The following is a 27,103-nucleotide window of genomic DNA, read 5'->3' on the forward strand; positions in this document are numbered from 1 at the left end:
ACTGCTGACTGTTCAACATAAGCTGGTCCAGTGACCTGCTTCTGTTGAATGGTTATGCTGGAAAACTAGCATTTGATCAGCGTTTTCGGTCAATGGCTGCAGTGCTGATCAGTGTATTCTGGTGGGAAGGGGGGCGCCCCTGCCAAAATATAATAGTTGTGCGGGAGAGCTCCCTGCATCTCATTGGATTTGTTGATGTGGGGATCTGTAGGGTTTTTTTTGTTCAACTTGCTGGTTGAACATAAAAAATGAATGTGTACACCCTGATTTAGACATTAGGTGACATGAGCCAGCCGGAGAGCAGTTCAGTTCTTTCATGGTCGCAAGTATTTTTGCACTCAATTTACTAAAACTGGAGAGTGTAAAATCTGGTGAAACCAATCAGCTTCCAAGTTTTATTGCCAAAACTTAATTGACCAAGCTGAAATTAGAAGCTAGAGTGCACCAGTTTTGGGAAATCTCCCCTCATGTTTACTTTTGATTTGTATGTAATATAAATGTTATTGATAGGTCCACTTTCGAGTTTTAGACTGATCATTGCTTTGTGAGTGGGCAAACATTCAAAATCAGCAGGGGATCAAATACTTATTTCCTTCACTGTACATACACTATATTGCCAAAAGTATTGGGACGCTTGCCTTTATACGCACATGAAATTTAATGGCATCCCAGTCTTAGTCCGTAGGGTTCAATGTTGTGTTGGCCTACCCTTTGCAGCTATAACAGCTTCAACTCTTCTGGGAAGGCTGTCCACAAGGTTTAGGAGAGTGTTTATGGGGATGTTTGACCATTCTTCCTGAAGCGCGTTTGTGAGGTGATGTTGGACAAGAAGGTCTGGCTCGCAGGCTCTGCTCTAATTCATCCCAAAGGTGTTATATCGGGTTGAGGTCAGGCCAGTCAAGTTCCTCCACCCCAAACTCGCTCATTCATGCCTTTATGGACAGTGCTTTGTGCACTGGTGCACAGTCATGTTGGAACAGGAAGGGGCCATCTCCAAACTGTTCCCACAAAGTTCAGAGCATGAAATTGGTCAAAATGTCTTGGTATAATGATGTCTTAAGAGTTCCCTTCATGGGAACTAAGGGGCTAAGCCCAACCCCTGAAAAGAAACCCCACACCATAAACCCCCTCCACCAAACTTTAAACTTGACTCAATGCAGTCAGGCAAGTACATTCTCCTGGCAACCGCCAAACCCAGACTGATCCATCAGATTGCCAGACAGAGAAGTGTGATTTGTCGCTCCAGAGAATACGTCTACACTGCTCTAGAGTCCAGTGGCGGCATGCTTTACACCACTGCATTGCACTTGGCGATAAAAGTGCTTAGATGCAGCTGCTCAGCTATGGAAACCCATTCCATGAAGGTCTCTATGCACTGTTGTTGTGCTAATTTGAAGGCCACATAAAGTTTGGAGGTCTTTAGCTATTGACTCTGCAGACAGTTGGCAACTTCTGCACAGTGTGCGTTTCAGCATGCGTTTCAGCATGCGCTGACCCCGCTCTGTCATTTTAGGTGGCTTATTACTTCATGGCTGAGTTGCTGTTGTTCCCAGTTGCTTCCACTTTGTTTTAATACCACTAACAGTTGACCATGGAATATTTAGTAGCAAGGAAATTTCACAGATGGACTTACTGCACAGGTGGCAACCTATCACGGTACCACGCTTGAATTCACTGAGCTCCTGAGAGTGACCCATTCTTTCACAAATGTTTGTAGAAGCAGTCTGCATGCCTATGTGCTTGATTGATACCTGTGGCCATGGAGGTGATTGGAACACCTGAATACGGTGATTTCAAGGGGTGTCCCAATACTTTTAGCAATATAAGGTATATATATATTTCTTTTTTGTAGACACCATGCAGGTACATTTTGGAATCCAAATAAACATGCTGCACTCTTGGTTTAAAAATATCCTTTATTTCATCCAAAATATCCTTTATTTCATGGTGTGGCTAAGCAGCTCCTTTTGCCTTGATGAACTGTATTGCTGCCCATGTGAAACAGCAGTAGGTTGGGTTGCCAGTACAGTTTAATAATACACTTTGCACCTGAGTACAGTAGAATCCAGCCAAGAATGTTCTGTTGCAGCATCTTCATTTCGTGTATGAACAAATTATAATAAACTGCTGTCCCAGGTTTCCTTTTTCAGGGTTGCTCCTTTCTCTTCCAGCACCCTATGGAGTCACCCTTGCATGCAGGTATTAGAGTTTTTTCTCTCTGCACTGTGTGCATCAATTGAAACACACAGCCCTTGCTCCTCCTTTCCCCCTTTCCCACTCCCTTCTCCAAGCCAACAAATTGGATGGAGACTACACTTTGTACTGTTAACTCTTTCCTGTGAAGACTAGAAATTCAGAGAAGCAGTACTCAGATCACGGGAGCCAGCAGCGTAGAAAGTTGTAAACTGGAAGGGGGTAAGAATTTTAACAAAGAGTATATTGGGGAATTTTTATTTTACTGTGCTTAATGTGTTAAGCTAAAATGCTGAGGGTTTAATAAGTGTGAATGAGCCCTAAATATTTTGGCCAAACTGTTCACTATGCATTTCAGTGAAATATATAGACAGACTTTGATCTGAGGCCCCAAATGAGCTAATGCACTACTTTATGTTGCCATGTAATTGGGTTTTAAATAATCATAGCACATAAATTGAATTCCTTAAACACATCTTACTTAAATGAATCATTTATTTTTGTTATTTTACTCATTCCTTTGCTGTGTACAGTATTTAAAGTGGTTCTAAAGCCTAAACATGTTTTACTTTAATGCATTCCCTGCATTATGGTAAAAAACTTTCCAGTACCTGTATCACATACTCCCCCCCGTTATACTTACCTGAGCCCTCATTCGATCCAGTGCTGTGCCCATCTGTAGTGACTCTCCCCACTCTCACAGGCTTTGCAGAGGCAGCAGGATCTATTGGCTCCCACTGCTGTCAGTCACATTCTGTAACAAGGGAATGGGGGAGGCGGGGCCGAGCTGCACTCTCTGTCTATGGAAGCAATCAAGCTCCCAGGTGTGCCACAATAGGAAATGGCTTCCTATGGTGGCGTGGCACACGAGGAAGAGGAGGCGCACCGGTGGTGGTGGGGAGGGGGGTGGTGACAGAAGGGGAGGATTGGTGACACATTTATTTACAATTGCTTTAACAAAAAAGAGTGATCTATAAAAAAAAGAAATTAGGCGTATATGTTGCCTATGGCACACAGTAAGTCTCCAGCTGTTACTTTTGTATGCAAGGTGAAAAATTTAAAATAAAAATGACTTAATTAATTGACATTGGCAGGACATAAAGGTATCAGTAATGTAAACAATAAAATTAAGAAAGAAAAAAACTGCGTGTCAAAACATAAAATATTGGCTAAGTAACCTACTTTATAAAACAAAGCTACCAGCAATAAATTACACTAAGAGTTGAGTTTCCATTAGTTTTTTTTTCCAGAGGTAAGATACAGTATCAAGTCATATGGTCAAGAATTGATTCAATGTTATAAAAAAAAAAAAAAAAAAAACCTTAACTGACCTGTCCCTTATATTTCCCATCGCTTAGATGGGATGCCATGTGACTCTGCAGCATGAGACTAATTAGCATGCCATTAAGAAAAGGGAAAAAAACTTCAGGGCTCTGAAGTCATATCATGACAGTACAAATGAAACATGTTTCACTAATGCAGCCTTAATTCATTTTGTTTCTGTAGAGAGAGCAAGCTCACAATGCTTCTTCGGGAGTCCCTGGGGAACATGAACTGCCGCACAACAATGATAGCTCACATTTCAGCTGCTGCAGGAAACTACGCTGAGACGCTGTCCACTATCCAGATTGCTTCCCGAGTGCTAAGGATGAAGAAAAAGAAAACCAAGGTAAGGACTTGTGGGATAGATCAGTGGCCACTATTAAGATAAATATGTGGGAGGAAGTGTTCATTAATGTAACAGACTGGAGACGGTCAAGGTTTTGGTTTGTATGAGATTTGTGAGATTGGCGTCATTTGTTATCATGTGTAAGGTCTTCTGAAAGATTTTAGACCTAGAATTTGTCTGGGATATATTCTTTCTGTTCACAATAGAATGTAAAATATTTGTCAAAAGTAATGTTGCAGATATTGCACAGCTAACTTAGATTCCTCAGCCCCGTGACTCTATGATCTAGGACACATTTGCATTACCTTTTGCTAGAAGCACTAAAGGCATGTTTAAGTGACCCAAAATTATGACATTGATGATACATTTCTATGTGAAAATAATTTATTTTAGAACAGATATTTCTCAAGTGTATATGAATGTATAGATCATTTTTTACAGCTCTTAATGAGTGTAATATGAATAGATTACTTTAAAGATAACTTTTCAAAGGTCTGGTTTTATCAACTTATGAGCTAATAAAAGCAGTTAAAATACCTGTTTACCAATGTAGCAATAAGAGTGCTTTATAAATATGAAGATCAGTATGTTTTCTAGTAATATCTTTCTCATGTATGTGGTATCCCTATTTTACAGTATACTTCAAGTTCATCTGGAGGAGAGAGTTCCTGTGAAGAAGGTCGAATGCGTAGGCCAACTCAATTGAGACCATTCCATTCAAGAAATGTAGTTGATCCCGATTTCCCTCTGCTTAGTTTATCCAGTGACCCAGATTACTCTTCAAGCAGTGAACAGTCATGTGATACAGTTATTTATGTTGGCCCCAATGGAACAGCTTTATCTGACAAAGAGCTCACAGATAATGAGGGACCACCAGACTTTGTTCCAATAGTTCCAGTTTTGCAGAAGACAAAGAATGAGGCAAAGGTAGAGGAAGTGCATGAAGTAGCTCCTAGCAAGCCTGAAAGGGATTGTTTGAAGTGCAATACTTTTGCAGAACTGCAGGAAAGATTGGATTGTATTGATGGTAGTGAGGAAATAAATCGCTTCCCTTTTGAAGAGGTTCCTGCACAGTTTAGTGGAGAGCAAACAACCAAAGGTTTGTGTCCAGTGGCTCAACCAAAAAACCTAATAGATTCAAGTAAAGAAGAAAGCATTTGTGAAAGTATACAGTCTGACAAGGAGATGAGAGAAAATAATACTGCAACAGCATTCAAAATGCAAAGAAACCACTCACCTATTCCCTCTGGGCATGTCACTGACACTTCTACACCATTATCACCTAGGAGTGTTACGGGTAGTTGTGCATTGCACACTGGGTCATCCCAGACAATCCAGAATTCCAGTTTGCAAGGAAGCAGAGAAAGCCTCAACAGTTGTGGATTTGTAGAAGGAAAACCAAGATCAATGGGGTCACCAAGACTAGGAGTAGCCAGTTTAGCTAAGACTTCAGAATACAAACCGCCCAACTCTCCTTCCCAAAGGTGTAAAGTTTATACACAGAAAGGTGTCTTGCCAACTTCAGCACCCCCTCTAAATAAAGATGCAGGATCAATTTTAGAATCTCTCCCACAACCAGAAATTCGAACTCCTCCTGTAGGAATGAGTCCACAAATCATGAAGCGATCTCTCTCTAATTCAAGTAGTTTTTCTGCAGAATGTGTACTTGAAGAGCAACAGGCATCTGGTTCTGAAGAGTCCAAAAAGGATGTCATCAGTACAACCATGGTTACCGTACAACAGCCCCTGGAGCTGAATGGAGAGGACGAGTTGGTTTTCACATTAGTTGAAGAGTTAACAATTAGTGGAGTCCTGGACAATGGCCGCCCTACAAGTATAATTAGCTTTAACAGTGACTGTTCAGTGCAGGCTTTAGCTTCTGGTTCAAGACCTGTGAGTATTATTAGTAGCATAAGTGAGGACCTGGAATGCTATTCTAATTCTGCACCAGTTTCTGAAGTCAATATCACACAGTTCTTACCTCTTCCTAAGCCCGGAACAGATGAGAAATGTCAGGAAGGGAGTAGCAGACGGTCTTCCATTAGTTCCTGGTTGAGTGAAATGAGCACAGGTAGTGATGGGGAACAGTCATGCCACAGTTTTATTGCTCAAGCATGTTATGGTCATGGAGAAGCAATGGCTGACCCTCCTATTTCAGAATTTACAAGTGCTTTGCAGAATATCAGTGTGATGTGTACAAACAACCGGCAGAAGCCAGCAGCGGACAAAGTGCTCATTCAGTCTGAAATGGCAGAAACGGTACAGAATAATGTATCCCCTATAAAGAGCTGCAAAATTTCTGCAGTAGGGAAAACCACAGTTACTATATCAAACACCTCAACTCTTGGTAGCTGTGAAAACTATGTGCCAATGAAAACAAACATCACCGTATTCCCCTGCATTGCGGTGAGTCCCTTTAAAACTCAAGAGACTAATGAATCCCTGCAAGGATTAAATCTGCCTGACAAGTCTGCATACTCTGTAGAAAACAATGATGTTGATTGTAAAGTGGAAGCTGTATTTGATGATCCATGGCTAAAACGTGTAGATGGTATCAAGGGGGAAAACATTAATTCAACAGATGGACAAATGCCTGAAGCTGCTAATTGTGTAACTGACCATGATGCGCAAAGAAAACAAAATACCCAAGACAGATTAAGCAGCAGTAGTGGAGAAGCAATTCTTTCACCAATCTCTGAGAACCTTAGGAGAATCGTAGATGGATGTGAAATGACATTTACCACACAAAGTCTCACCCGTATGACTGACTATTCATTGACAGGCAGCCTCCCTAGAGGTTTAGAAAGATCATATAGGCTGGAGGAACAAGATATTATGAGTAATGATGCTGAGATAAATTCTGTCCATTCACTACAAACATCCAGATCTACTTTAGAAAGAAGAGTTGCATCTCCCAAACATTGTGTTCTCACTCGTCCCAAAGGAACTCCACCCCTGCCTCCAGTGAGGAAGTCAAGCCTAGATCACCGGAATAGAGCAAGTCCTCAGCACGCTGCCAGCAGCCCGTCAAAACATTCTCTCTCTTCCCTTCCTAGTCTTCCAGATGAACTTAGTGGAAAATTGTCAGGATTTAGCATGGACACCAGAAGCAACAGTAGCAGCAAGTTATTTAGTGCCAAACTTGAGCAGTTGGCTAGTAGAGCAAACTCATTAGGGACATCCAGCGGAAGTCATTATGAATGTCTATCTTTAGAAAGAGCTGGAAGCCTTTCATCAGTCAGTTCCAGGATGGTCTTTAGCAAAGACAGCACATTGCCAAGATCTGGGAGAAGTTTAAATAGAAATGTAATGTCATCTCCAACTAACACTCCACAGTCTGCTGGTACTTCACCTAAATGTAGCCCTTCAAAAATATCAGCAGTAAGCAAACTACTACTTGCTAGTCCTAAAGCTCGTAGCCTTTCAGCATCTGCAACCAAAACACTCAGCTTCTCTACCAAGTCACTCCCTCAATCTGTCGGAAGAAGTTCAAGCCTACCTCCAAATGGTAAAAATATGTCCTGGTCTACACAATCTCTTAGCAGAAACAGAGGCTCTGGACTTGCTTCCAAGCTACCTCTAAGAGCTGTTAATGGCAGGATCTCAGAGCTACTCCAGGGAAGCACAGGTGGTCGAAGTGTGCATTCACGTGGAAATTCAGACTCAGATGAACGTGTAACTCACCATGCAGAGAAGCCCACTGTACACACACTACCTTCCCCGTACAGCAAAATCACTCCTCCACGAAAGCCCCACCGCTGCAGCAGTGGTCATGGTAGTGATAACAGCAGTGTGCTTAGTGGTGAGTTGCCACCTGCAATGGGCAAAACAGCCCTGTTTTACCACAGTGGAGGCAGCAGTGGTTATGAAAGCATGATGAGGGACAGTGAAGCCACAGGAAGTGGTTCCTCTGCACAAGACTCTATGAGTGAAAACAGTAGTTCTGTCAGTGGAAGGTGCCGGAGTCTTAAGTCCTCAAAAAAACGGTCTAATACAGGTATGTTATTAATTTGCTATTTTAAAAAAAGTAACTAATTTAAAACTTCTATTTCATGTTTTTTTTCTGGCAGATGCTGGTATGTTGCTTCAGTTGCTTTTTCACTTGATTTTCAAATCTCACATTAAAGTGGTTCTAAAGACTTTACCTTAATTCATTCCCAGTATTATGGTAAAAAAACTCCCTCAGCCCTCCCCCATCCATAAACACTTACCTGAGCTGATCAGCAATCCAGCTCTGTCCCTGGCTGTAGATCTTCTCTCTTCACTTTCTGGTCCCACAGGAAAGTCAGACAGCAGAGCACCTGCTGCTGTTAGTCATATCATGTGACGAAGTGGGGGGGCGTGGTTGAGCCACACCAAGTGTGTCTATGAGCCTGGAGGTACATGCAGCAATTAAAACCAGACCAAGGTTCTAGCCTTTCTCTACTGTACTAAAGAATATGTTTTCTTGTCACTTCTGTCCCCATTGGTGGGACATCCCATCACTTCCTGTCTCTCTTTATGTTGAAAAGCCTGTGAGAGGTTCTAACTCTTCCCCAAACAGAAAAAAATGCCTGGAGTTGGTCTTTAATGGAATTTTTTAAATAAAAGTATAGGTTTTATCAACACTTTGCAAGCATAGTGGGCTGTACAAAATCATGAATACACAATTTAATTCTATAACTAGACTATTTTCAGAAAATACATGATTTGGTCTGGCAGTGAGAGGGTTGGAAATTGACAACTAATGATCAATTGATGCATGCTGTACAAATGATGCCTTAGTTTCAAAACACTTTGATAATAATTAGGCAGCATATAATTAGGCAGTACAGCTATCTGGGGACACCAGATGGAAACTTTCATTTGATCCTTACTGTACTTTATTGCCAATGTAGAGATAAGTATAGCAAAATGGCACACAACCTATGCTAAGCTTGTAGGATGTTAGTGGTAATTAGGCTTTTTCAAAGCAGCATGGGGAACAGAGTGCAAAGTATTGTACCTGTAGCAGTCAGTGAGAATCGTACACTGATGTAGCTTCAATAAAGTTCATGTAGGTTACCGTTCTCATTGAAGAAGCTGGTATGTTTGTTTCCTTGGCAATAGAAAATGTTGGCTGTCTAAAAAATGGCTATGGTCATTTAAAATGTATAGGGGTTGGTTTACTAAAAGCAAGTGCAAGTGCAGTTGCTCCAGAGCTTAGAAAATGAGGTTTAGCTTCACTTTTATAAATAATACCCAATTACATGTAGGGAAAATAAAAAACAGCATTTTTGCCTGCACATGATTAGATGATGGAAATCAACAGAGCCTCCCCCCATTTACTAAGCTCTGGAGCAACTGTACTTGCAAAGTGCATAGTCTATCTGCCTTTAGTAAATCGTCCCCATAATATAATTAAAATGCAGACATATATATGTTTCTCTGGTGTGTTTTGGATTGCTTATAAGTGTTTGTTTTAGTACCATTACCACATGCATTAGATATCTGCTATGAGCACAATACTACAGTGTAAGAACATGACAGTCTGCGCATAGAGGTTTCATTATATATCTGCTTAGTTTATTATTAGGTGCCAGAGGACAGACATGGCACTGTATCACACCCATGAGCACTGTAATCTTTGCACTAATCTGTAACCTGTTAAGTGCAAAGTTGCTGTTTCTGACATCACCAGTAGAGGAATTGATTAGAACAACAGATGGCAACCATAAAATTGGAGCTGTATGCTATATTAAGAATCAATATCGTACAAGAAAAAGGGGGTATGAGAAAGTAGCCTTGGAAATAATTAGGCAATAAAATTGATTAGGCTGGCTATAGGATACTGTACTCTGCACACATTATGATTTAGTAATGTGTAATTTGTAGATAGGTCATTTTTCATTTAAAATATGAAAGACCATAGCACAGAAGGACTTTCCTTCCATGGAAATCAGTATAGCTCAGAGCCATTACCTTTCTGGGGATTGCAACAAAGCAACGCTATAGTAGATTCACTGTCTACAAAAGGTTTTCTGATTATAGTCTGCCTTAGAGGGGCTTAACCCATGGACAGGAGCTCAAAACATGAATTACTACTTTAGATTGTATATCATTAATATTGAGCTTATTTCAGTATTTGACCAAAGCATGCTGTCTGCATGATTTTGTATAATTTTCATATTCTTGTATGGAGATGTCATTTTGAGTATTACAGAGCCAGATATTAATTTACTTCCCTTATTATTAATTCATGATTTGCTAAAGAGCAGGCACTACAATTTTTTTTTTACTATTTAGCAAGTCCTTTGCTGTATGTCTTGGAGCCTCTCCTTCTCTGGGGCATGCTTTAAACTGTTCTTGACAGTTGCCATATGTGTGAGATAGACACTGGTCTGTAAAAGTGGTAATCTATGTGTCAGAGAGAGAGAATGTTCTCTGAAAAATCCTTATGAATCAGAGACTGTAATTTAAGAGTGGCATGTTTAGGGGTTAGACAAAATATGGAAACACTACATGATTTGCAGGTGTGACAGTGACAACATGCTTTGCATTGAAAGCGGAAGTGATGTAACATTCTTCTGTGACACCTAGATTACAGGTGGGAAGCCTCACTTTCGTCATTTACTGTACTGTGTGCACTGCTAGTAAAATGGAGTCATGTCAGAGCTTACTGAGCTTTAAAGAGTACAAATTGTTGGTGCCTCTGTGACTGAAGTTGCCAATTTATTTGCCATTTTGTTGCGAGGTAACTGCTGTGAAAGTGCAGAGTTCAAGTTTAGTCCTGTGAAGACTGAGATTGAGCTCTACAGTCACTTTTTTAGAAGTTTTCTTATTCCGGGGCACAATTCTGCACAAAGTCCTTTTGTCTCTTTCAGTTATTTGACCATGTCAACCGCGCTTATGCTTATCCAAAGAAGGTTTTCCAGAAACTGTATATGCCATCATAACCCTTGATACTGTACCTCGTGAAACGGCAAATAAATTGGCAACTTCAGTTATGGAGGCACCAGCTACGCAGACATCAACAATTTGCCCTCTTTGAAGCCCAGTAAGCTCGGACACGACTCCGTATCACTAGCAGCACGCACAGTGAATGATGAAAGTGAGGCTTCCAACCTGCTAGCTAGGTGTCTCATCACACAGCAGAAGCAAAAGAGTGTTATATACTGTAACTTCCACTTTCATCGCAAAACATGTCATGACTTTCACACCTGCAAATCATGTAGTATTTTCATATTATTTCTCCAACTCCTGCATGTGTGTGAAAGTTTATAAGAGACTGTCCTGTGTGTGGGAGAGACTTTACAGTAAGAGTGGCCCAGTGCGTGATAGAAAGAGAGAGACAGAAACTGAGTGAGTGTCCTGCATTTCACCCATCAAGCTAAGCTGCATAGGAAATTTCCTGTTGTTTTATTCTGACCCTTCGAGGAGTCTTGTAGCCCCATAGGTGACACCACAAATGACATGATAAGGATAATGGACTCCTGATTGACATGCAGAAAAGTATAGGAACTTCCCTCCTCTAAATGGCAGATGAGACATGTAATAAACAAAAATGTCCTTGGTCAAGCCTCAAGCAGATAATCGTCACTTTGTCCAGAAAATGTTTCTGGGATAATATATTCTAAAAGCCTACTGAAAAATGTAAAGTGCCAGACATAGGTAGTCTTATGTAGCCCAACTATGGCATGTAGTGGCCCATTATTATTGTGTAAATATGAGCACTGACAGACACATTTTGAGACAACTTTTTTCAGAATCATAAGTCATGCTTGACTTTTCAGCATCACTTTAACCTCTTGGGTGAAGGACCCTTTGGTTTGGTGGTGTATGCTCATGTATCAGCTCTTCATCTAGTTCAGGGGCATCCAAACTGTGGCCCTCCAAGTGTTGAGGAACTGCAAGTCCCATGAAGCCTTGCAAGACTCTGACAGCAGCAGGCCAGACTCCCAGAGGCATGATGGGACTTGTAGTACTTCAACAGCTGGAGCGCCATAGTTTATAGACCCCTGATCTAGTGGTTTGTGAGCCACGTGTGGGGCTTAGCTACAGTGGCTGATGCAACAGTTTCACAGCAAGGAAACATTAAATATATGTACACCTGCTTTTCTTCATCTAGCAAATATTGCGTAGGCTGTATGTCAAACCTAAACTTTTTTCATTGTTTTTGGTTAGTGTATAAAAGGTTTAAACCCCTTCAGTTTTTTACAACTATCCAGGGCTCAGTTAAACAGGTTTACCTGCATTTCCTGCCCTGCTGACCATAATATACTGCACCAGAGACAGGAAACACAGGTAACAGCTATGCAAGCAGAAATCAAAATTCTTTTTTTTAATAGAGCAGTGGGAGGCTATAATCCCTTCCAGATTTTTATTTCTGTGTCCTTGTCTAGTAAGAAATCAGCAGGATAAGAAAATGAGGGTTAATATCTCTAACTGAGGCACAGATGGACTATTAAAACTGACAGTTCTAATTTTTCCCCACTGTAAAACGTGAAAATATTTTTTTGGCATGACATATATTTTAAGTTAATTAATTCCATAAAATTGTTTTAAATTAGTTTAGCACCGCTATTATTGTGATATTTTATACAATATAAAAAGTACAGCTCTACTTGATGTTCAGTGATACAATCATGGAGCAGTTCCAGGACCATTTGACCTCATGATTTCCATACAGATGCACCTTCACCTAGCAGATAGTGGAAATCAAAACAGCTCACTGAAGTCACTAGGGTTGATTTATTAAAGGAAAATAATCTGTTTATTTTGCAAGGGAATTTTCAGTTTTCAGAGGTTTTTTTCCTTAGCTTTGTGAGAGTATTGAAAATTCACTGTGCATAGAATACTCAATTAAATGCTAGGGAAAAAAACTGCATTTTTGCTTGCACCTGATTGGATGATGGAAGTCAGCAGAGCCTCCCCTTAATCATTGAGCCAAAGGGAATTCCCGTGCAATGTGACAAATTCCTTGCAAAGTGAACAAGATATTTACCTATAATAAATCGACCCCCAAAATTGGTAGGGAGGTTTGGGGACATCAAGTTAAATCTAGTTTCAGAGAGCATTCCTATCCCTCTGTTGGCTTCCTAGGCTGGTTTGGAGTTGCCCCTCAAAGCGGAGGTCTACCCAAAAGGGGAAGTTCCACTTTAAAGACTGGTCCCCTGCTCCCCATTAAGGATTGGCACCTTTGGGGGGCAGGGGGAGCATGTACCCGAATTTGACAGGTACCCGCTCCCACTTCCGCTCCGATCGCCTAGGCAATCGGAAGTGGAAGGTGTCCTCCCTTTCTCCCTCCCCGTAGTCTTTTGGGACACATGACAGGTCCCAGAAGACTACAGGACCATTCAGGAAGTGCTGCGCTACTCACGCATGCGCTCTAGATATCCGGCTGTGAAGCCGCAAGCTGTCACAGCCGGATGCCCACACTGAAGATGCCGGCGCCCAGAGAGAGAAGACGGCTGGTAAAACGGGCTGCAGGGGACACACCGCAGGACCGAGGGACAGGTGAGTGTGTGTTTTTTAAAAGTCAGCAGCTACAGTTTTTTTAGCTGCTGACTTTTATTTTTTGATAGCGTGAGTGGAACTCCGCTTTAAATAGCTTGCGGTATTGTAGCCTTTATGTTTGCTTTTAATTACTATGATAGGAAATAAATCAGTCAGTTGCAGCTAGCAGAAACAATTATAGTGCTTTCTGTTTTTCTGTAGCATGTATTCTATATTAGCAGCCACAGGAGGCCAGTTATATCATATGAAGCACTCTTATCTTACCTTTTATTTCAAAGTAATTTAGTTCCCATATCAGGTGATCTCAGAGACTGAGGATAGTTCAGTTATGAGAATGATGCCCATGGCAGCATGACGATCAGGGGTTAAAGGAGACAACTCCCATAACCCATCCTTTTAAAAATTGGATTTCTTTCATTACAGCTAAACGTGAAAAAGGGCAAGCTGTATGAAAGGATCGCATCATTGTTATTGATGTTCAGCACCCCAGAGTCTTGTATCCTAAGACCCACAATTCATAGGGCTCCAAAGAATATGTCAGTAAAGATATGCTCATTTCAGGTCATGCAACCTTGTCCAGTTTATTTATAGGTATTGTGTCCAGAAACAGCTTCTGTCAGATGTGATAAGCATAGTTCAGCAGAGTTCCCAGCTTGGAGGCAGTAGAGAAATTCATACTGAAATTCAAGGATTCTAATAAGGTTTTAAAATGAACTTGCAACTACTAACAGAAATTTAAACTGTCACACTCACCCGCACACCAGTTTTTGTTTTCCTGGGTCACTCTGTAATGGAAGGGCCACGACTAACTATAGAACTTGGGATTTCTATTACAGAATGGACCAGGTTCACAGGGTTCCAGGGCATTCTGCAGGACAACATAACTGGCAAACAGGAACCTGGAAGTTAATGCTGCTTATTGTAAATGCCAGGAAATATGTTTAATATATTGCTAACTAAATAAAATACTACAATCCCTTACTTCCTTAAATCTAAAGGTGCCTTGAAGATTAATATGGATAACATTAATATACTGTAGATTCCTATTATTATACTAACCATACACAGAAACACGTAACATGCCAAAAGTAAAACTCTTATCAATGCAAAATCTTTTAATGTCTCCTGCCGACTTGATCACCTGCATAGTTCTCCTTGATCTGATGTAGTTATTTGTATATCAGTCTCAGGAAGATTATCGCTTCTTTCAGGACACAACAACCATTTTTTTTTCTAACAAAAGTTGTTGAGTTCAAAATAATTGTGTATTATTTTGGAATCTTCAAAACAACTTTGGTACTTTTCTTCTTTTGCACAGTATATGGTTCCAGTTCATCAGAAAGAGATATTGGTCTCAGGAAGATTATCGCTTCTTACAGGACACAACAACCATTTTTTTTTCTAACAAAAGTTGTTGAGTTCAAAATAATTGTGTATTATTTTGGAATCTTCAAAACAACTTTGGTACTTTTCTTCTTTTGCACAGTATATGGTTCCAGTTCATCAGAAAGAGATATTGGTCTCAGGAAGATTATCGCTTCTTACAGGACACAACAACCATTTTTTTTTTCAAACAAAAGTTGTTGAGTTCTAAATAATTGTTTATTATTTTGGATTCTTCAAACAACTTTGGTACCTTTCTTCTTTTGCACAGTATATGGTTCCAGTTCATCAGAAAGATATAATTAGACAGAATGGTCCCTTTGAAACAGTACTTTATCTCCTTGTTGGAGGACACTAGGCTTACAGTAGTGTTTTTCATCTGCAGATTGCTGGCATTATTATTATTATACAGGATTTATATAGCGGCAAATGTTTATGCATCGCTTTACAATATAAAGGGGGGCAGTACTATTACAATACAGTTCAATACAGAAGGAATAGGAGGACCCTGCTCATGGAGCTTATAATCTAGAGGGTGGTATACAGTGCCCGGCAATTTGATCCTAAACTTGTGGACTTGTGGCCTACTGGGGCTTGAATCGTTGTCTAACACAAAAAAATAAAATACTCTCTATCCTTTTTTGTTTTGCTTTTTTAAGGCTTTCAGCAAAGTCCTTTTCCTGCCTTCCACCTCTCTTTTAGCTTGTGGCTAACTTGGGGGGGATTTAAAACTGGTGCACTCAGAATCTGGTTTAGTTGTGCACGGTAGCCAAATTAGATTCTAGCTTCAACTTGTTCAGTTACGCTCTGACAATAAACCTGGAAGCTGATTGGTTTCTATGCAGAGCTACACCAGATTTTGCATGCTCCAGCTTTAGTAAATAACCTTGGTGTAGTACGATTCTGCAAAATAGTGTTTGGTGCCAATTAACCCTGACATGTTTTTGAAGTAAACTGTAATCCATTATCGTTTACTGTAATTTTTGGAGCTCTGAGAAGTGGTAATGCACTCCAAAGCACCAACCCTAGTTAATGCAGGTACTCTTGTAAAACTCACTATCTCCCGACACAATGAAAAGTAATCCACAACCACTGACATTTGTTGCCCAGGTGGTATGTGGGACTGATACTCCCATGGACACCTTTGATGTGATTTGGAATGTTGGACAGAATGAAACACAGATGCTTCCATGGGCACTTTTGATGTGATTTGATGACATTTGCTGCCTGGATGGTATGTTGGAAACATTTCTTCACAGATGCTCCCATGGCTGCTTTTGATGTAATTTGGGACATAATGATAATTTTGAAAATGTAACTTGTTTGCCCAGGTTGGTATTTTATAAAAAGTAATAGGAGGAGGAGCTCACCTCTCAATTCTGGCAGGTTTAGAATAAGGAGAGTATATCACCTCTTCCTCTTGGATTGTGTCTGTCTACATTGTACGCTCGACTCCATAAAGATATGCGTAACTTTGTGTGCTAAGGCTTCTTTTTCACTTTGATACTTATCTTTCTGCATCAGTAAGTGCCCTGCTTGCATATTAAATAAATCTGTAATAATCCGCAGCATATTGTTTCTGGACTAAGATACCATCTAAACCCACTAGGATTACATGGACAATAATTTGGGCTAGTGCAGCTGGATCACAATAAGTCTTAGCACTGTTAAGTCAACTCTTTAGTTCATTACATTCATTTTGTTTCATGACCCCATGGAACTGTCTTGTGAGTTTATTTTATACAGGCTCACTCACACTCATGCCTGGAATAAATTTAGCCCCAATAATTAATTAACCCAAGAAAATTACACTCTATAGGGCTTTCTGGGTTTCTAGCATTTGAAATAGCTTTGATTTTTTAAATCATCTTTAAATGACAGGACATGACCCATGCAAACCATTTAGTTGTTTTTGAATTTTCACTTTTTCTCATTGAGTGTCAAGTTTTTCTCTTTTAAATGCTTCCGTTTTGGACATGATTTCCCAGCTTGCTCATGTTTGATTTTGCCCACACAGTATTTTTGTCTAAAGTGAATCTCATGTTGCTAAACCTCAGGGGGAGGTGATATGCCAAAGAGTAGAGCAGGTTCACTTTGCAAAGCAAGGGCTCATGTACACTGCAGCTGCTAAACTGATGGTCAGGAGCTGTTCAGCGTTTTTTTCAGCAGCCTCTGAACTCTCCTTATGTTTTCCTATGTGTCCATGTACACTATGTCGTTTACAGTCGTTTACAGGCAGTTCAGTTTACAGTCTTTTTTTGAACGCACCAAACCTGCGTTCAGGAGTAGATTTTATCAGTGTTTCAACACCAAACGCTTGTTAATGCGTGTAAATGCTTGTAAATGCTATTAACCGTATTTATAAGCGTTTGCGGTTAGAAGCATTTTTTAACTGTTCCATATCTAGATGCTGTCCAGAGCCTTTTTTCATCATCAGAAATGCATGCAAAGCATTTTCCATGTATTCAAATGGACCCAGAACATCAGCGCAGTCAGTTCCAGGTTTCACGTGAAGGAAAAAATGGTAGAACGTGCTGCATTATCCTCATGATGGAATCCATAGTGAAGACAACTAGAAAAAGACATGTAATCTCAACACATACTGCTCTCTCTGCTTCTGCTCTCTCTATTTCTCTCATAACATCTGAAATAGTTAATTATTTACTTTTTTAGTGCATTGTGGGTATTTGGGAAGGTCTCCTGAGGTTATCTTTTAAAAACGCTTCTGAACACAAACACGCATAAACACAGTATGCAAACGCGGCTAAACTGATGTTTTTTAACGTACGTTTTCAAGCAGTCAGTTTCCATCATTCAGAAGAGTTTTCCAAGCGCCCTGTGTACATGAGCCCTAAATCTTCACTTCACAAGGTGAATTTTCACATAGATAAGTCAACGAGTTAAAATGAAGTGAAAATTCACTTTGCAAAGAACACCCAACCTTGTGCAAGTAACATTTTAAAAAATACATTTTTGATCACATGATTAGATGATGGATGTCAAGCACCATATTCACTACGCTAAGTGAAAATTCACTTTATGATCAAGAGAATTTTTCTTGTCTTAATGAATGAGGTAAAATTGTGCTGACTTCAATCATTCAATCCTGTATAAGCACAAACCACTGGTAATAGTGGTTCGTAAGTGTTCAGAGGACAACAGCTGAAAATGACTCCTTTTACACAACATACATAACAAGATTCATTCAGTGCCAGAGTGCAACTAAGTCTCCAGAGTCTCCAGTCAAGTTCCAGAGTTATGATTTTGTCATATCAATAAAAATCAAGCTGACAAGATGTATGAAGAGTAGGCACCCAAAGGTGCCTAGACAGCTTTAAGTGCAAGTGGTCTGTTCAAAACCCAGGCAAACATGCCTAATAAACCAGCACTATGATGGGCACCTCCTTAACATTATTAGAGCTTTGCAAGCGTGGAAACAATGGGGCAGATATATGAAATCTAGTATACAGGACATGATCTGGAACTGTTGTCCTTGTCTCCATGCATCTACTCCACTATGAATTGATCCTAAATGTTTCTCAGTGGTGGGGTGATCTTTGTTAGTTTAATTTTGTTACTTAAAAATCATGAGATTGATTTTTTTTGTTTGTACCACATTACATTTAATATTAGCTTTTACATTAATTTCAGTAGCACGATCCTGTTATTAATCTCCCACTGTTACACAATGCTTCAATTTATTTGCATAGCAGAAACTTTTAATGATTAATCTTATCCTACTCCTCCACAGAGTGGAATGGGAGCGGGAGATTAATCGCTGAATGATCGTTCATTTAGGAGATTCTTGGGCGATTGTTTTTCCTATTCAGCTATACCTTATATTAATCTCATGAGAATATCCTAGCAATGGCTCAACAGTCTTCTGCAGTAGCACAAAAAATTGATTTCTGCACTAGACTTTTTTAGTCGTCAAGATTAAAAACCACTCGTGGAGCCCTAGCCAGATTGACTCTATGGGGTACAAAATGCTAATAATGTTCTTGAAATTGTCTATGCTTTCTGATACATCTCAACTGACATATAAAGGACCACTGTTATGAAAAATATTACTGTATTTGATTAGTTCAAATAATCATACTCATTATACTCTTCCTGCCATGTGCTGTGGTTCTTTCCACCACGTCCTATGTAATTAGTAAACCACAGCACATGGTGGGGGAGCAGGTATTCAACACACACAGGAGTGCCAATACCCTCAGCGGTTGGAAATTTTCAACACGGCAGACTTTTAAGTAATAGACTAACCAGAAAAGTAAGTATTTATCATTTAAGTCCACAGGTTGGCCTAACTTTACTTTGGACCCCAGAGTTACCTTAAAATATTACCTTGGCAGTATATGAAAGTTCTGCCTCTGTGAACCTCAAACTGTGATAGAACACCTTCATTAACCTAAAGTGGTTGTAAAGATACAAGGTGTTTTACCTTAATTATCTACATTAGCTTAAAAAACCTTCTGTATGCACCCCTCCAGCCCCCCCCCCCCCAAATACTTACATGAGCCCGATCTCAGTCCAGCAACATGTAGGAGAACAGCGGCACTTTCAGCTCTCTCTCCTCTCATTGGACAGAGAGACAGCAGCGGGAACCATTGGCTCCTGCTGCTGTCATTCACAGCCAGTAAAGAAAGGAGGTGGGGCTGATCCGCACTCTATGTGTCAATGGACACACAGAGCTGGCTCGGGAGTGAACATGCACGAGTGCCCTTAGAGCAAGTGGCTTCCTATGGGGCCAGTTGGGGGGTGGGAGGAGCCAGAAGTGCTGGTGGGGGACCCTAGAAGAGGAGGATCTGGGCTGCTCTGTGCAAAACCATTGCACAGAGCAGGTAAGTATAACATGTTTGTTATTAAAAAAAATAATAATTTGCCTTTAGAATTGCTTTAAGTAGCATCTTCAGTAACTGCTACATGAATACTAGAGGCAACCTATACAAATTATTTTACTTGGTCCAAATCTAGATTGTTTATGTCATTCCACTTTTATAATGAAATATAAACCCCAGCCATATACGTATCCCATGCTCTCATTTTTCTGTAACTGTCATGGAAAGTAAAGGAGCCCAGTGACATCACTGTAGAATATATTAGTCTGATAAAAATCTGACTGACGCATGTCTAGGTTCTGGATATAAGGTCATACTGTAAGTGCGTCTGTTGTATGAATGCTTATATCTGTCATTAACAGCTTCCGTAATTGAATTGGTGAAATAAATGAAATGCTGATGCTCTACAGTTATTGATAGAGCTATTCCAATAAAACGGGCGAGGTCAGCCCGAGTGCAGACGTGTAGAATGTGCATGCTTGACCTACCACAACAACATCCGCAGGGGATTTTATTTTATTGCAGATGATGATCATCAATCTTTGGTTTGGAAAAGATCATCCAATCAATTTAAGGGAAGGAACAGGACATTTTCATTATCCATAAGATCATTCTTGTCTCCCCATGAGCTGTCTCCTTTATCCCACATAAGTTGACAGTGTGCTAGCGGCAGGATGACACTGCTATTGAAAGATCTAATTGTTTCTTTATGTTTGAGCCTGTGCTTGGAATGCTCTCACATTTCCTGCACTCTTCTGTTCATTTACGTTTTGCATAGCAGTGTTAACGGTCTACATGGGGCTGATGGATGTGATGACAGCTTATCCTGTGCAAGCTTTACTGAGCTGATGCACATAATGAAAGATTATGGACTTTTTGGAGTCAGTGTCCCATCCAGGCTTAACCTTCTGTAAAGTTGTCTATATACTTGCAGGCTTTCAAGAATCAATAAGAATGTGCCGTGTGCACTAACCAATAGACACCAGTCTGATGTCAGTATACTCCTGTCAGATGCGCACATCTGGGTGCCATTATTCTTTAAAAGAGAAGTATGGGGTCTCATTTTTTTTTTACATTATACTTACCTAGGTGGATGCAGCATTGGTCCGATGCTGCATCTGTCCCGTCGACACTAGGGGTGAGCACTCAGCGATCACATGACCGTCGATCCCTGAGTTCTCACCACCGCTCTGAGCAGAGAATGGTAACTATCTGCTTCCCCCCCTGCGCTCACTGGAGCACAGGGCTGTGGAAGGAGAGGGAGAAGGATGAACTGGCTGAGTAATGTAGCCAACAGCGTGTTTCAGCAGACCAAACTGCACTCCTGTGATCCACTGAAGTACAGCTTTGGTTGTACTTCTCCTTTAATAGCACCCCAAACACGATGTGATTCTGCTGCAATTGTTGAATCACATAAAAACCGCATGTTAAGAACACGTAGCAGGAACGCTCATTTCTGCTACACGATAACGGGGCTATCAATGACTATCAGTAAAGTAACAACTTCTGGATATACTATAAAATTCATCCCACATGATAAAATGGGATTCATTCACTAAAGCAATAGAGATGGTTAAAGTCATTCTAAAGGCCGAAGGTTTTTCTTACCTTCATGCATTCTATTCATGAAGGTAGAAAAAACCTTCTGTGTGTATCAGCCCCCCTAACACTTACAGTACCTGATCCCCATTCCGATCCTGCGATGTCCACGAGAGCCTCGGTTCTCCGGTAGCTCTCACTCCTGATTGGCAGCACTTTACAATATGCACTTTGCAATATACAGCATTTACTTGATACAACCAACTCTAGCATATGTGTAGACAGATGCACAGTTTATGACACCGGATATTGCCAATCCTGACCAAAGGAAAATGGAAATAATCCTTTCACTGTGCACTTGCTGAATCTTAACATTGCACACAGCAGAAATGACTGTCAGGGTGCCCAGTAGTAGCCAGCTCTCTACCTGAAGTAGCAGATCTTGTAGTAAAGATATATTCATCTGTGATTGGTTAAAATTTAGTTTGTTAATTATCCCCCTTACATACATTCATTACATATCACACGTACACAAATATCTCTTGATGGGATTTAAATAACATTAACTGTGATCACACCTCTAAAGTGATAACATACCTGAGAGAAAGATCATTTCTGTCATGTGCCTTATTCTAAATGTGTTTTAAGATACAATTAATTTCTTTCTCATCCATTGAGGGATGCAGGAATTCAGAAACAGTCAGATTTACTACCATCTAAAGGAAGATTAGACCATGGAAAACAGAAAAATTCAAAAAAGTCAAACTCCTCTATCCAGCGTGCTTCCATTTTTTGCTGGTGTCCTAGGAAGTTGGCTGCCTTTTATTCAGAATTTGTTTATTGTTAGTTTTTTTTGCTTTGTGTCAGTTTTCATCTTGACTTAAAATAAGAGTCTTTTCTGACATCACTGTTTGAATTGGTCACTACATAGCAGCTATCCTGATCAGCGTTTCCTCAGCCTAGATTTGGAGGCAATACCTAGACCCTGCTGGTCTGGACATGTGGAGCCAGCCTGGAACATGACCACTGGGCAATGAGCTGTGCATTGGGATGCTTTTCAGGGCATACAGTGTTGGTAAATACCTGAGACCTTACCTCAGATTGGGTCTAGTTGCACTACTGTTGCTGAACATGTCTTTTGTAAGACACACAGATGACAGTCCCACTGCCATGGGTGATTTCAGTCCATATTCGCCTAGGGGTTCTTTTGGCGCTTACATGTATCACCAGAGATAACTAGCTCCTGTAATAAGTCTGCACCCCTAATGTCATCATCTGAGTCTTCCTTAGCTCCTTTCAGTGAGTCCTCCCCATGTCCACTCGAGATTTCTTAATTGTTTGTGCTCTGTTATTTCTGCCCACAGAAGCTCTACACACACTATGATGCAATCCCCTAGAGAGTCTTGCACTGACCCTTACACGCCCTTAAAATGTTACAAAACCCATGACCCTGCATTCACTATATCTGGTCTCCCACAGTACACAGAACATGGCAATACAATTATTTTAGTAAATATGAATTGCTGAATACCTTTTCTCATCAGCAATATATAACAGTCTTCTGACTTCTATCAATGTCCAGCCGAGCACTGGTTAAAGCTTGTAGGAGGAGTTTTCTTTCTGCTCTAGGAGGACGCAGAACTCTTGACCTTTGTCTGAACAGTGCTGATTGGCCCTGTGCTGATCACATGCACTCTCCCAAGAAAAAAAACCTCTCTAGCAATACACACTAAACTGAGCATGTGCAGAGTGTCTCAACAGGACATAAGGACATGTCTTATCAGGACATAAGAGGGGGACACTGGAAGAAGGGGAGGATCAGAGAAGAAAACTGTTGTGGGTTTAGTAACACTTTAAATCAAACTGGGCCTGTGAAATTCTGATTCAGAGTCCCAGCAGTCTGTAAAGGGACTGTTTTTTAAACACTGCAGTCTCTTGCACTTGACCCATATTTACAGGGGATTGTTTAAAACCTTATTGATGCACTGCATATTACCCCACATCTGGAGGATCAATATGTGTTTCCAGGCCTTGGACTTTGTAGAGTTCCTTCAGGCACAAAGACTTTTCCACTACAATCGCTATTTGAGTCTATCCTCTATGTAGATTGCAAACATCATCAAGGGTCCTGGGCTCCACCTGGGAGTGTGTCAGAGCATTTCTGTTTTGAATAGAAATTTGTAAATTGATGGGATGTTCCCACTGTGGTTACACCTGTTATCCACCTTAATGGGGAAATCTGGAAATTGTTTAAAGGTATACCTACCTTTCAGGATTCCAGTGACAGGCAGCCAGAGTCCCTCCTTTAAGTCCCATTTTGAATTGAATTGTCTGGCCCTCCATTCCATGTTGGCGATAATTTTAATCTGTCAGATCATATCAGGATGAGTAGATTACCCAAAGGGGGATTCCTCTACCGCCGAAATATGTCCCTGTTTCATAGAGAGGATGGAGCAAATTGTGCTTCAGTTGTGATGGCTTGCTACAAGCATCTAAGCTTATGTTTCACATGGGACTAATGTGAATACAAATGGCCAGTACTGTAGCTGGAGGTTGGGATGCTGGTACTGTATCCAGGAAGTATCCAACTTGATTATCCTTTAAGGGATGTCATCTGCTTTTCACACTATGACTAGTAACTTCCCAGGTGTTCCTGGGTTCCACACACCCTGAACTCCTTATTCATATCCATGTGGAGATTTGGTTTCTGGAGTTGCACCCCATCTAGATTTCCACTCCCTCCTTCAGAAGACACCTATATCCTTGAGTATTGTTGAATCCCCCATGGTACCTGATATCCCTCAGCATCCCTCCTCTCCAGAGGGAATTCCTAACCTACGAGGTCATGGGGACCAGTTCTTGCTGTTCCCTTTCCTAACAAGAACCTGACTCCTCAGCGTCTTTCAGAGGTATCTACTGCTTTTTACTTTCTGTCTTCCCCAATGCCCTTTTCCTGGTATTATGGGACACTCAGATGACCCTCTGTGGGAAGAGTTAGCTTTGGACCCTTGCAGTCACAATCCTTTCATAGGGTGTAACACATGCAAGCTTTAACTGGATAGGGTCTCACAGGTATCTTTCACTGATAGCTATCATTCATCAGCGGGAGAGGCTGTTCTGCTAAAGCCCTCTCTAAAAAAAAGTCTGCACCTATGTAGACCCTGCATCCCTTCTTCCCTATCAGGGGTCTATAGAATGTTGAGGGAACACCATCCTAACATTACTTCCTCTTCTTTCATTGGCTCTCAGCCCTTTTCAGCCTCACCTTTTATTGCTGCAGGCCTGGGCTCAGGGCAAGACATCCAGATGGTTTCTATGAACCAGGAAGTCTCTGGCATAGCGCATCATTCTCTTCAGATGTGTGGGGTGGTCTTTTTTTACCTCACCCTTGAGGGACCCCACTTGTGGTATTCCTGTACCCAGGGCCTCAGTCTGGTACCCAAGAAGAGATGGTCCCCTCTTCACCAAGGGACCTCATTGTGAGTCAGGTTCGAGTTACTTTCAATTCCACTGCCCTCCCTAAAGAAAATGCATTGGCATCTTGATCTCGTCAGTTAGGTGGCCTCACCACCAAAGGAGAGGTTTTCACATTTGGGTGCTTTTTGTCTTCTCCATGGCAGGCAGAAATCATATTCTATAGGGTTCTTTGTCCCTCTAGGTTGTCAGCAGCCTGAACACCCTTAGTTCTTGCTGAAGGTACCTCCTGGTAGGGATAAACCACATCACATTCAGCTGCTTCATGTCTATTTAGCTGTATACTTGAAGTTTGGCTTTAAAGGTGTAATATAAGGGATAATGCACCCTGTGTTATACAGTAGAAATAAAAAATGCTAAGTTTTCCTGTGGTTGTGAAATATCCTTGTAGCCTGTAATATTGTCAGGAACTCAGGTCTGTAGTTATATTATTCTAGCAATCTGATGTTCAAGATTTCATGACTGTAAAACCATTGCGAGCCTTGCATTGTCCAGTTTAATCTGTTGAGGTAAACATTTCCTCACTGTCTCATGTGACAGCTAATTTTATTGTTGCCATCATATTTTATGGCTCTGCATGTGTTCAGTTGGCATTGCATCAGTTTGAATAATATCACTTTTCAAGCACTTTAAAACCCAGCCAGTAATTTATATTGGCCCCCCACGTGTAACAGTCAGTGGTGGCTCATGTTTCTTCTCTGTGAGGAGACAAGTTCTGTCTTGTTATGTGGCATTGTACCAAACACTGTTTCATTGTAACCTGTGTCTCTCTAGCTAAGCTTATCAATTGTTTGTCATGTAAACCACAAACATCGGGGAGTGATGAGAGGAATCCAAAAGGAATTCACAAATAGGGAACTGATTCAATCTTTCAGCTAAGTAATGCTGATCATGTCAGTCACGGTGTCATAAAAATATACTTTAAGCATCTTCCTACTTAGTAAAACCACAAGAAGAGGGGAGCTCTGGTTTCCTTGCGCTTTGTCTTGTCACTTCTTGCTTTGTTGAGTTCTCAGAAATGTGGTTAGCATTTTCTATACAGTTTATTTAACGCCTAATCAGTGCTTTAAAGAAAAAAAAAAGAATAGAATAAAGTATAGTTTTTAAATATAAGTCAATATCTAAAATAGGATATTCTGTTCCAAAAGTTTAGTAAGTACAGCGTTCAAACTCTGACATAAGTAAAGTTACAAAGGCAACAAAGTAAACTAATAATACAAGTTTAATTGGTTCATTACCATTGATTGATCCAATTTAAAATGCAATGAATGAAATAGTTGTTCATTTGTAAACAAATGAGGGTAATATTGATTGTACTATAGCCTGCAGATTGCAATGTTCCTGCAGAAGTGAAAGAAAAGCATTTTGACTATAATAAGTAAAAATGTAAATTTAATGTAATGAGCATTAAATGAATGGAAGCTATTTGCATTGATATGAGATCTGTGATCTGCATTTACATTGTGTTGGGGGGTGGGTGGTGGGGTTTAAGAAGCTATAAAAAAATCATTTAATAGTACTCAATCCACGTGTAAACAAATATTTCTGAAATAACATCGTATAAATATACAGTTGTGTTCAAAATAATAGCAGTGTGTTGAAAAAAGTGAATAAAGCTCAAAATCCTTCTAATAGCTTTTATTTCCATACACACAAATGCATTGGGAACACTACACATTCTATTCCAAATCAAAACATGGAAAAAAAATATATCAAATTTGTGTTGTTCCTCTAAAAAAAATTGACAAAAGTGAATATTAGACTGTTCAAAAAAATAGCAGTGTTTGTATTCTTCTTTACAAACTCAAACATTCACTATATAAACTGAAAAATGTTTGAAGATTTTGCTTTCCTTTGAATCACTTAATGAATATTTAGTTGTATAAGCACTGTTTCTGAGAACTGCTGTACATCTGTGTTGCATGGAGTCAACCAACTTCTGGCACCTGTGAACAGGTATTCCAGCCCAGGATGATTGGACTACATTCCACAGTTCTTCTCTAATTCTTGGTTTTGCCTCAGAAACTGCATTTTTGATGTCACCCCACAAGTTTTCTATTGGATTAAGATCCGGGGATTGGGCTGGCCACGCCATAACGTCAATCTTGTTGGTCTGGAACCAAGATGTTGCACGTTTACTGGTGTGTTTGGGGTCGTTGTCTTGTTGGAACACCCATTTCAAGGGCATTTCCTCTTCAGCATAAGGCAGCATGACCTCTTCAAGTATTCTGATGTATTCAAACTGATCCATGATCCCTGGTATGCGATAAATAGGCCCAACACCATAGTATGAGAAATATCCCCATATCATGATGCTTGCGCAACCATGCTTCACTGTCTTCACAGTGTACTGTGGCTTGAATTCAGTGTTTGGGGGTTGTCTGACAAACTGTCTCCGGCCACTAGACCCAAAAAGAACAATCTTACTTTCATCAGTCCACAAAATGTTGCACCATTTCTCTTTAGGCCAGTCAATGTGCTCTTTGGCAAATTGTAACCTCTTCAGCACATCTTTTTTTCAACAGTGGGT

General features: G+C 40.4%; 1 protein-coding gene across 1 annotated transcript in view; it reads left to right on the forward strand.

Moving 5' to 3' along the window:
* Nucleotides 1–27,103, forward strand: part of KIF26B (kinesin family member 26B) — a 520,923-nt gene that overhangs the window by 473,708 nt on the left and 20,112 nt on the right. Inside the window, exons 11-12 of the mRNA XM_089693284.1 lie at nt 3,700–3,862; nt 4,499–7,859. Of these exons, the coding sequence (XP_089549410.1) occupies nt 3,700–3,862; nt 4,499–7,859 (3,524 nt within the window). The remainder of the gene's footprint in view (nt 1–3,699; nt 3,863–4,498; nt 7,860–27,103) is intronic.

This window comes from Staurois parvus, unplaced genomic scaffold (assembly GCF_062004578.1).
Source record: "Staurois parvus isolate SC_StPar_1 unplaced genomic scaffold, SC_StPar_1.0 ptg000619l, whole genome shotgun sequence".
Classification (NCBI taxonomy): Eukaryota; Metazoa; Chordata; class Amphibia; order Anura; family Ranidae; genus Staurois; species Staurois parvus.